This window comes from Ipomoea nil, unplaced genomic scaffold, assembly GCF_001879475.1.
Source record: "Ipomoea nil cultivar Tokyo-kokei standard unplaced genomic scaffold, Asagao_1.1 scaffold0688, whole genome shotgun sequence".
NCBI classification, from domain to species: Eukaryota; Viridiplantae; Streptophyta; class Magnoliopsida; order Solanales; family Convolvulaceae; genus Ipomoea; species Ipomoea nil.
In genome coordinates, this window is record NW_017617116.1 from 7,055,715 (window position 1) to 7,067,983 (window position 12,269).

A 12,269-nucleotide genomic window follows, 5' to 3' on the forward strand; every position below is an offset into this window, starting at 1 on the left:
GCTATTCTTCACGGCACTCGTGACCTTCTCTGATACTAATTGTAAAATCAAGTGCTTACCAGCCCTGCATAACTTTATTTCTTTATACTTACGTTTGTGTAACAATCAACGTCACATTTTAATAGCATGGTGTTAGACTTGACCCTCTAAATAATCGCCCAACAATATTGTTACGTTCAAGCCACGTCATATATTAGCTCATTCATCCCCAGAAGGGAATCTAAACGATAAAAGGAAGAAAGCTTCATTCCCAGGTCTCACCTGAAAATTAAGGATTTAATTTGAACAAAGTTGACGACAAGAAAAGGAGAATGAGTGATGATAATCCTGCCAGCAGCCCCCACTTTGTTTTATATGAATCAAAATCCTGTTTGAGTTCTAGTCCAAGACTCCAAGTATACAAACAAACTTGTACTTTATGCTCTTTAAGAATGCTAAACTAATTTTTATTTTATTTTTTATGGTAAAAAGATAATTATATACATTCAGATTATATTATTTTTATATTTATTTTATTAAATCAAGTGACCACACCTAAACACTAATTCTCATGGGAAGAAATTAAAGAACCTATTCATTATTATTATTATTATTTTTTTGGAATTTATTTTTCTCTCTCTCTAGGATTTTCTCTCCCTGCCCTGATTTCTAAAGTTTTTGGCTTTTTGCCTGGCCTAGCTACTCTTTGTTTTATTTCGTCTTTAAGAAATATATTCCATTATATTTATAAAAGTTTGTTTTTCTTTCTTGGGTTAGTTTAAGAAATATATTCCATTATCGTTTTGAATTGGTTAGTTCAAGCCTCCCCAAATCATAGGATTATTTTAAAAATTTAGGGGGAATTAATCTTAGGATGTAAAAAAGTCAAGTGATTTAATGGTTAAATTCCAATTATATTCAATTCGTTCTAACATATATTTGATACAAGATGTTAATGGAATCTACCATAAAGTATTCAATAATGAATAATGTTATTTTTCGTAATTTTTTTTATTCCAAATCTCATTTTATAATAAAATGACGCGACTTTATTTGAATAATTAGGATCAATCAATTATACTCACTAATATCGGCGATGAACTTTAGAATAAATTAAAAGATGCATGGTTATTAGATACTATACGAGAAGGGTAGTTTAGTCTTTACATATTCAATTTGGTTGTAATGGCCTTGACGCCATTTTGCTTTGCCTTTATCCGAATCCTCTCCTTCTTCTTTGATCGTTATCTCGTCAATAGTTGTTAATGAGAAAATTTTAGTTCAAATAATTTTATTTTATTTTATTTTTGAAAATAACTAATACATACTCATGAATAATGTTTTTTTTTTTTTTGGCTATTCATGAACTTGTTAAGAGGAACTCGAGTTGTCATTTGGACAAATTTTTACATAAACTGGTTGGCAATATACACACAATCCCCGGGCTAAATGCCTTTATTGCCCTTGACTCCCTCTCTTGATGGTGTTTAGCATATCTTGATAATCGAGTGTATCAAAATTATCTGATCGTATTTTCTGTAACTTCATCGTTATCTTCTTTCCACGTATCAAAACAAAACTTCAATAACACTAAAAAAGAAATGTCTTATTTTAGACGAAATCTAGTAAAAAGATATGGCCGTAAAAACAATAGTTTTCTAGTTTTGGATGGTCCAAATTAAAGTGTAGAACCAATCAATGATTGTTATTACCCAAAAAGATTATATTTTTATATTCTCACAGTGATTCACCCAAATTCAATGAAACATAGATTAGACAAGTTTAATAATTTTCTTTTACATTCAATGTAGAGAGCTGGAATAAATCATGCATGCTTCATTCGATCAACAATTATCGTACGTTGTTGTTCTTGTTGTGACATTTCATGCACTTGTAAAATTTTAATTAATTAATTAATCAACTTAATTAATGCTAGCTAGGCTTTATTATATATTATTATTCATCCTATAATATTCCACTCTAACCCTATCTTCCATTTAAGCCAATAAATTTTTGGTGGCCTACATGAAAAGTAATGGACCATGTACTCATTAGTGACGGCAACCATATAATTATAGAATACTTCTATTTATTTATTATTCGATTTAATATGATTTTAATTATACACCCTACACTTTTGGCTAAGAAATTTTGCCTACATACACCCTTTTTCAACTTCTTATATTATATTGAATAAGATATATTATTCTATAATAATCCGTACCATCCTACAAAAATGGAAATAAGAAATGATAATATTTAATAATTGAATACTTTTTTTGGATAAATAGAAAGACGAAAAAAATGAATTTAAAGAAAATAGAGAATGAAAAATTGGAGAAAGAAAAATAGAGATTAAAGCATACATAAGTACATAGCCTTAGCGTGTGTTTGGTTCATGGGTTTAGCTACCAGGAATGGGAATCAAAGTCATTGTTATTGTTTGGTTGACAGGTTTCTAGAACACTACTATGAGATTTGATTACCCAGAAAATCCATTCCCCAATAAAATAAGGGTTTCATTCCATTATTCTCCCCTAATTGGTAATTTGATTTGTATGTTTGGATTAATGCTTTTAGATTTTTGTTTTGTTTTTTTTTTTTTTTTTGTTTTTTTTTTTTTTTTCATATTGGTGCTTTAGATGTCTTTATATTAGAAAAAAAAATTGTCTTGATTTTTTGTTCTTGTATTTTTAAAACATTTACTCCCATTATAAGATCATACTTAACCAAAGAGCAATATTGGTAATCATTCAAATTTCACCCTACTACCAAACATGCAGAATATTTTCACCAAAACATATTATCATTACCAAGTATTTAATTCCCATTCTCATTCCGATTCCCATGTGCGAACCAAACACATTTTTCAAGTTGAATGGCAATGCTGTATCATAAAGTATTGCACAATGTTCATATATATATATATATATATATATATATATATATATATATATATGTGTGTGTGTGTGTGTGTGTGTGTGTGTGTGTGTGTGTGTGTGTGTGTGTGTGTGTGTGTGTGTGTGTGTATATGCGTGTATTATAATATAATTAATAAATATGTAAGCTGCCCTAATGGAGGAGCGAGTGAATGAAACATGATTATCTTTGACTTGAAGGTTATAATTTTGATTATTGTCAACGTCATCTCAGTCAAGCTTGCTTTTGACATATAGTATCTATCATTGAAAGATGTGGTTTAGTGGGCGGAGCGCAGCATATATGCAATGCAAACACCCTATTGACTACTATAAACAAAAGGGGATGATAATGTTGGGTTACCACGCTGACTACTACACAAATATAATATAAAGAAAGAATAAGGGCCAAATAGGCCACTAAATTGTACACCAAGTTGCAATTAGGCCATCGAACTCAAAAAACAACAATTGGGTCTTTGAACTACACAAATTCATGCAATTAGGTCTAAAATGATCTGTTTACCTAATACTCTGCAGACGTGGAGGTTGCGGATTTTAAAAATTATTTTTAAAATAATTTTAAACAAAAAATTAATTAAAAAAAAAACATAACGATCGAAGACAAAATCGTCTCCGGCCGTCCTTCGTCTCCTGTCATGGAGACGAAGGTCTCTTCGTCTCTCCGGCCAGGGAGACGAAGGTCTTCGTCTCCTGCCACCGAGATGAAGGACGGCCGGAGACGATTTCGTCTCTGGCCGTTCTATTTTTTTTTGTTTTTTGTTTTTTAATTTAATTTTTTGTTTAAAATTATTTTAAAAATTATTTTTAAAATTCCCAACTTACATAGCAGGTAAACGGGTCATTTTAGACTTAATTGCATAAATTTGTGTAGTTCAGGGACTTAATTGCATCTTTTTTGAGTTTGATGGCCTAATTGTAGTTTGGTGTGCAGTTTAGTGGCCTATTTGACCCTTATTCCTATAAAGAAATATAGTTAACATTTGCTACTAATTATAACTTTTGACGTAATAGACAAGTTGATCAGTTAGTTGTTTTTTTTTTTTTTTTTTTTTTTTTTTTTTTTTTGCGAATAAAACAAAATGTTAACTTTTATTATTTAAAACCAGTATTTCCTATGCACGATGCCTAAAAAGTTAATGTCCAATATAATAGTACTCTATATTAAAATCTTAGATTTATTTACTTTTTAGATATTTATATTATTGTATAATACTAATAATAACAACAATGATAATAATAATTTTATTATTATGTAAACTGTTTTTATAAGTTTGATATTTAATTTATATTTTAGAAAATAACTTATATAGTATTTTAATATAAATGTCTATATATTATTACCATTGAAGAAGATAAGAAAATATATGATGAATAATTATGTGAATGTCAACAATTGTTGAAGAAAGATAACAGAAATTATAACAGTAACAGGGTGTTTGGTTGAAGGGATTTTAAATTCCCTTCCCACTTAATTCCCACCTAATTCCAAAGATCATTAAATTCCGTAGTTTGGTTGGAGGGAATTGCAATTCCCCCATTTTCATGGAATTAAAATCCCATATCCCCCCTTGGGATTTTAATTCCTGGGAAAAAAAGATAGTGATGAGTCAAAATTACCCCTTCCTTTTTTAACCTAAAATTAATGTCTAACAACAATAATGGACATTTTTGACTTTATACTACTTATTCCCTTTCAATTCCCATATATACCAAACATTGGAATTGAAATTCTCAGTAATTCTATTCCTGTCAACCAAACACTGGAATTTAAATTCCCACTTTATTCCCAGTAATTCAACTCCCATGGAATTACAATTCCTTTCCCACATAATTCCTCCCGTCCAACCAAACGCCCTGTAAATATATTTTTGATCAAAATATTGTATAATACAACTTTTATAGTTATCCTTCACACTTTTAGAAATGTCACCTTTTAAGAAAAAGAATAAAACACTACTCAGGCTATTTTGTTTGTAGGGGTAAGAGCATTCACATCAGTGGATATTATGGAGATAATGTCAGATGAATTATCTTGGGTGGGGATAATAACAAATGTGGGGTGGGGTTATTTATCAAAATATTTGTTCTGCAAAATTGGGGAGAATGCAGAAAAAGAAGAAAAGGAAAGAGAAGAAAAAGGAGGCTGCTGTGCGCGTTTCGCGCACAGCAGCCTCCCACACGGGCGCGTCAGGCGCGCCTAACCCTTTACTTTTTTATTTTTTTTTTTGTTTTTTAATTTTTGATTTTGATTTTTTTATTTTTTTTTCCTCCCCTTCCCACATTCTCTCTCCTAATCACTCTTATATTATCTCCCAATTCTCCCCAACCATTGTGGATGCTCTAAGAACGTGAAAGACTACGTGATGTTCATCGTACGTAAGCACATAGTACATAAGCAATTGATCTCATTACGCCTGGATTCAGTGAATGAATAGGACAAATATATCTACGTGAAGCTGCACCGGGCCAGTTCCTTGAAACGTTAATATAAAATTCAGATTTGTTATTAAAAAAAAGAAAAATAAAATAAGATAAAGAAAAAGAGAGCACTTTCACTTTGACAAATGATTCTACATTAATTAAGGTTCAAAGACAATGTAAAGATAAAGTTGTCAACGAAACGAGTTAATTACAGGTGATGATGAGGTTATCCAATACGTAGTTTTTCTCCTAACAATATCAGAAAAACGAGAACAAAAGATCATAAATAAAGAATTTTTTTTTACATAATTTTGCGGGTGTCTATAATTGTGATGATAATGTTAGATACAAATAATCTAACTATATTGAATGATAGTATACGAGAGACCTGATCTCGTATAATCAGAAGCCACAGTCGTGTTGATCTCTCCCGCCACAGTTGATGTTCCTGTTGTATTGCCTCTTAACGGTAGACCGTTGGCTATTATTTGCCAAATACCTGACTCAGGACCCTAGATGGTGTATTGGTATCTACTGAGCAGTATGAATACCTTAACTGAATGTGCTATATCATCAATCATCCCGTATCCCATCAATTCAGGATTATATTAGGCACAGAGTTTGATGGACTAACAACTTTTAGTTATTCAGTCTAGCTAGACCATTTAATAAGTAATAGGGAAAATCTTACAGATAATACATGTTACGATATATTGACAAAATTACTCATGTACCGTACTGCGAGGCACTGCCCAGCACCCCTAGCTCACTTAGCGAACCTATTTTAGGTTTGAACCCCATAGACATATGGTCATGCGCTATCATTTCGTTCTACTCCTCTCCACTCACTCTACACTGATCCACTACACGTTTGCACCTATTACCTTCTAGTAATATACGAGACATACATATAACACAAAGTAAAGTAATAATTCGGCATTGAATTAATATTTGTCTTTGTGATGATGAAATTGATAATAAGATTATTTTTTTTTGAATATATAAGAAATTAAGATTACTCTTGTGCTTCATTAGGTTGATAAAGTATGTTTGAACTGATACTACAATGTAATAGAGTCGATAGCATTAAAAAAAAAAAAAAAAAAAAAAAAAAAAAAAAAAAAAAAAAAAAGCAAGTGTGATAGTTAGCCATCAGGTTGACCATCCAGATGCATGCAAGGAATTGAAACTATTACTATTTTTATTACTTTTGGGACCTTCTTTATCAATTAAGTGGCAGATTCCTGACCCATCATCACCCATATGTTTCCCAAAATTCCTTTATTATTAATTTTATTTTTTTTTGGATACATTATATGTTTCCCAAATTCAATATAATCACGTTTTCAAAATTCTCTCACCATTATAAGTACCAACCGCCCCAACTTGCGCTTTCACCCCATGCAAGCAAATTGAAAAATGGCGGACCATAATACCGGCAAAACCAGGGTGGATGACGGCGGCTCTGGCGGCGGTGGCAGTGGGGAGGTCAAGTACCGCGGCGTCCGGAAGCGGCCGTGGGGGAAATACGCGGCGGAGATTCGGGACATGACTAAGCCGGCGGGGGCGAGAGTTTGGCTGGGAACGTTCAACTCGGCGGAGGAGGCGGCGAGGGCTTATGACAGGGCGGCTTACGCCACCCGCGGCCACCTCGCCATCCTTAACTTCCCCGAAGAGTACAATTTGCCCAGAACCTCCTCCCACTTCTACTCTGCTTCTTCTTCTTCTTCTTCTTCCGCCATGGAAGCCGGCGGCAAGGAAGTGATTGAGTTTGAGTGCTTGGACGATAAGGTGCTGGAAGATCTCCTCGACTACGATCAAAATCCCGGGAAGAAGAACAGAGGTTGATTTCGATGTGTACGATGATGATAATTAATACGCTAATTATGTCTGCTAATAACGAATGCCGGTGCCGGCATTTCACTGTTTGGGGATGGAATGTTAGTTGTGTTTGTTTTCACTCTTTTTCTGAAGAGTGTTTGGTCAAATAAATGCATGCAATCTCTTCCTTAGCATTGCAGACTAAATAAACTTGCATGGATATGATGCATGCATGGAAATGATGGAATGGTTCATCTTCAAATAATTGGTTCCACCCCCTATGTATGTAAATATATGAAGTGTGGTTTTCAATGGAGTGTGATGTTTCAACTCTTCTATATTCACGGCCGGAAATTAGGAAATTTCCCACCACCTGAAAGTGATCTTAAAAAATCAAGTCGAAAGTAAAAAGTGGTCGGAAATAGCAACAAAGGTTTTTCCGAATATCAAAGGTGATCAGATCGGAACAAGGCTTTCAACTTGATTTAAGATTACTTTCAGTGGTCAGAAATTCCATAATTTCCAGCAGTGATACTCTATAATATAATTAGGTAGCTCAATTCATTTACAATACGAGTTTCACCCGGAGTGAATCCTTGGGTAGTAACCGTGAGCGAGTTTTCTAGTAAATCAAAATAGTTCAACTAGTGAGTTAAAATGTAATCTGATATTGCATCATTTTTGGATCAATAGATCGAGTAATGTATTACAAGTAATCTTATATATATATATATATATATTTTTGGGTGGCGAGGGGAATCCGGCCACCACCATTACTTAAAAGTACACATTGTCATGTTTTGTGACCTAGTAAATGACCATAAGAACCTAAATTAATCTAGATTGTCTATAATTGATCAATCAAAAATTTATAGTTACCAAGCCAAGCCCAACTAATTTGACTTGATAATGCATATATGCATTTTGAACTCCGTACATACAATGCTAGTTCGTACAAGAAAACAATCAAATAAATTATATTATATCAAATCTAGCAACGAATTAAATAATTACTGCTTAAATATTTATGAATCATAAAATACATAAAAGAAAAAATTGCCAAATAAATTTCAATATTAGAAATAATAAACAAATTAAACCATTTTAGCAGAGTTTCAAACCTTATATATATTAATCTCGTTTCCTCTTCTTCTTCTCATTCTCTACTCCAAGAAGCTGTTCAAGGAGACTGTCATCAAAGTACTCTATCTCAAACACTTCTTTGCTTCTTTCCGTTGATGATGAACCTTCTTTTCTCGCCGGAGGTGAAGACGACGGCGGCGGTGGTGGCGGCGGCGGCGTTGATGCTGACGAAGGGTGGTAATAATAATGAGGGAAGTTCAAGGTGGCATGGTGGCCACGTAGGTTAAATGCCGCCCTGTCATAGGCCCTGGCGGCCTCCTCCGCCGAGTCAAACGTTCCTAGCCACTGACGGCCGCCGTCCAGGGCGGAATCCTTTATCTCCGCCCCGAACTTCCCCCACGGCCGCCGCCGGACACCGTGGTACTTTACTTCTTCCTTCTGTTGGGCCTTTCCTTTATTATTGGAAGAACTTCCCTCCATGAAAAAATGTTTTTGTTTTTGTTTTTTTGGCAAATTGTCACGAACAGGGTTAAGGTTTATATAAGATTATTACGTTATGTGGTGTGTACAAGCAGACCAAATTCAATTGTTTGTTCGACAAAATCTATTGTACATGCTGTATTGAAAGGGACATATGTGTATATATATATTGCCACGAACCTACCCAGATTCTGGTCAATCATTCTCACCCCATCTTCCTGGATGGAACTATTTAGAATGTTTTTCTATTTTGTAATTACCTAGAAATGGAGTCTTCGCGACACCATTAATGTTAGAAAATGATACAAACTCAACCTCAACGGTGTGACGGACTCACAATCGATGTGTGCGACAAGATGCTTAGTGCTCTTGGTCGGAATTCGATTTTCTTTCGTACCTATCGAACAAAACGCGTTAAAATGGACTGATTGGAACTCGAGGCCCCATGCCCTTAAGGTGGACCAAATCTGAGAGCTCAGGCAATCGATTGCATACCCATCTTCACAAACGCCACATTTGCTAGCCAATTTTACAGGTTAATTTTAGCTCTCACTCAGAATTGAATCTGAAATCGAGCACCAACCGAACGATAGTCAAATGGCTAATTAGATTGAAAGATGTAGTCATTGATGTATATAACATTTGTTTGCTTCCTTAATGATAATTCATTGTTTTGAGGAAAAAAAAAAGTTAAATTTTAATTAACACTTTGAAAGTGGGTGTGATTAAACATCTTTCTAGAAAAGTACCTATACAATAAAAATAGTTGTTACTACAAATAGTAAAACTATTTGATCATTTTGTCACTTTCAATATCAAAGAAACGATAATGACATTTGAGTGCTCATTTTCAATATTTTGAAATTAGTGAAATATTGTATCCTTTTAATGACTTTTGATGATTGATGGTTCAAACTCCATTTCTCCAAATTTATACCTTGCTTATTAGGTATGAGAGCCGTGCTCTACCGATTCGATCACCACTTCTAACACAAGAAGATTCTTGTTTTGATAATGAATGAGAATTAAAATAAGATCAAAATAAATAAATACCAAACAATTATCAGCTAATAGCTAATTTATCAAACACTTCTCTACAATCAGCTAATATTATCAACTCGTTATACTTCTAATTAACCCAATCAGCTAGCTAGTAGCTAACAACCATTTACGAAACAGGTATAGCCGGTTGAAAATTCAATGGAAAGATTGAAACGACAGGAATAGTTGAACACAGCCTCAAATGTATTTGATTTCATTTTCGATTTTGATTCTCATCATGGACCAAATTCACCTGTAATCTTCTTCATTTTTTTTCATTGTTTTTAACTTCAGCCAAAGTGGTTCCACTAATGTGTCACTATCAAATATTTAATTTCCTCGTACGTACTACGTAGTATTCAAACGTTTATAATATTGAACGCATGAGCAAAACTGAGTACACGGCCATGAGGTCGGTCAAAGCCTTGTCACAAAGGGCTGTTGCCGTTGACTTGTTCTCTTTTTGTCTTTGTTTTGTTTTTTTCTTTTTTTGACACCGGCGTTGACTACTTGTTTTTAGTGACGAATGATGGATGTTAGGGTTGATGTATGATTAAAAAGTAAAATAAATATTTTTTTATATTTTTGAACGTGTGCGTATGTATAAATACGAAAAACTCCCAAGCTGAGAATATGTAAGCTAATCTGAGCCATTAAAATTAGACAATTAACGGTTGTGATCAAATCATTGTAATATACGTATTAGTTCACTGCCCGCTGGAGTTGGGCAGCCTACCCGGAAAATTGCTCCGAAAGGCAATTTGGTCAGTCAACAAATCTAATCAAAAACATATTTCAACGAAGCGCAAAAGAAGAAGAAACTTGAATCCATGACGAAAGATCATAACCAATAACGGAAAGTTCTAGTCAGAAATCGAAGAGAGACAATGAGAGCAGCAGTGTGGGAGCAACCTCTCAAAGTGAGGGGGCTCCTTGTGCGCAGTAAGCAAATGTCTAGCATCTGTGGTTCATGTTCAGCTGAGTTACCATGATTTACATCATTTCAGATGCTCTGTCGGGCCGGGGTGTCGGGGACCCTTAGAGTTGGGGTTAAACTTTAGATGAATAAAAGATAAAACTTACGGGATATATCTCCAAAGAATCAAGGAGCATAACCCATGCCTCATGAAACTCCATGCAAGGAAACAACGAAGAAAATTACTCCATTAACCCACCACTTAAATTTAAAAAAAAAATGTTAATTAAATAAGCATTTTAGTCAAATTACTCAAATTAGGTACTTTAATTTGTATTTTGCTTCCTTGGGCTGAAGTTATCTCAATGAAGGCCTAAATCTTCAAAGTCTATAGAGGACCCATATATTGCATTTTGGGCCAATTTATTGGATTGAACTTTTGCATACTTGGTTTGTAAAGTGGCAAATTATACCGTGCCCAATTTATTGCATTGTGCGCCTTGGCCCAAAACGACGTCATTTTATACTTTTTCGCGTGTCTGTTGTTAATTTTTTTTTTTTAAAAAAAATCATGTTTCGAATGTACAGAATCGTATAATAGAATACACAGAATTTTATAACTGAATATACATAATCTGTTTTTGAAAGGATAATACACATAATCTAACATAATACATAATATACATAAACTCTTAACATAATACATACGCATAAACTCTTAACTCTTTAAAAAAAAATCATGTTTCTAATGTACAGAATTATATAATAGAATGCACATAATTTTATACCTGGAAACACAGAATTTTATAACTGAAAATTCCCATGTTTCGAATGTACAGAATTATATAATAAAATGCATAGAATTTTATACCTGAAATTAACAAAACGACGTCATTTTAGGAGGCGTGGGGCGCATATTACTATGTGCCCTCAGGTGCACGGTATAACGATTGGTAAAGAGTCACCACATCAATGTTGGATCTTATAAGAGAATTTGCTCAATCTATTACTAATTTTTTGAAAATAAGATATTACTAATTTAATTAAAGGAAATTTGTAATTTTGGTAGGTGAGTTATATATAACAATATAGTGAATTTAGTTCTTAGAATATACTTTAGTTTATGAGTTAGGTTATCGGTCAAGTGACTTAGTCCTCCATTAACGATTTATTAAAACTATACCTCTCGGATTGTTATGCCATGGACGCGTGTCCACCTTTGGGTCCAATACAACACCGTTATGCAATTTGGGAGTAACGGTGCCGTTAGTGGCACTGTTTTTCCTCCACCAATCAATTTTTTTTTTTTTTTTAATTTGTCAAAAGAATTCAGTGACATCAAAAATTGTGAACTACTGTTATGTAATTGTGAATATAGAGTTCAAGAATTATGAATATAGAGTTCTATAATTATGAACATAGACTTCTAGAGTTCAAAAATTGAACATAGAGTTTTATAATTATGAACATAGAGTTTTGTAATTGTGAATATAGAGTTCAATATAATTGTGAATATGGAGTTCAAAAATTATGAACATAGAGTTCTATAATTATGAAAATAGACTTCCTGAAGACAAACGCCGTTA

General features: G+C 33.5%; 2 protein-coding genes across 3 annotated transcripts; one reads left to right on the forward strand and one right to left on the reverse strand.

The window, feature by feature from the left end:
- Positions 1–5,382: 5,382 nt before the first annotated feature.
- LOC109175528 (ethylene-responsive transcription factor ERF098-like) lies at positions 5,383–8,735 on the reverse strand. Of its 2 annotated transcripts, none has more exons than XM_019324796.1 (2): positions 8,285–8,735; positions 5,383–5,394 (listed from the first exon to the last, which is right to left on the reverse strand). In XM_019324796.1, the coding sequence occupies exon 1, from the start codon at positions 8,724–8,726 to the stop codon at positions 8,295–8,297; it is 432 nt and encodes a 143-aa protein (XP_019180341.1). In that variant the 5' UTR covers positions 8,727–8,735; the 3' UTR covers positions 5,383–5,394; positions 8,285–8,294. The 2 variants fall into 2 exon arrangements, with proteins under 2 accessions (XP_019180341.1, XP_019180340.1); XM_019324795.1 differs by lacking the exon at positions 5,383–5,394 and adding an exon at positions 7,221–7,265.
- Positions 6,742–7,492, forward strand: LOC109175529 (ethylene-responsive transcription factor ERF096-like). Its single transcript, XM_019324797.1, has one exon. It carries the CDS (start codon positions 6,762–6,764, stop codon positions 7,188–7,190), a length of 429 nt encoding a protein of 142 aa, XP_019180342.1. The 5' UTR covers positions 6,742–6,761; the 3' UTR covers positions 7,191–7,492.
- Positions 8,736–12,269: the final 3,534 nt, after the last annotated feature.

Bases quoted from the DNA above. Each gene is read 5' to 3' on its own strand.
- LOC109175529 (XM_019324797.1), top strand. From the start codon at position 6,762: ATGGCGGACCATAATACCGGCAAAACCAGGGTGGATGACGGCGGCTCT.
- LOC109175528 (XM_019324796.1), bottom strand. From the start codon at position 8,726: ATGGAGGGAAGTTCTTCCAATAATAAAGGAAAGGCCCAACAGAAGGAA.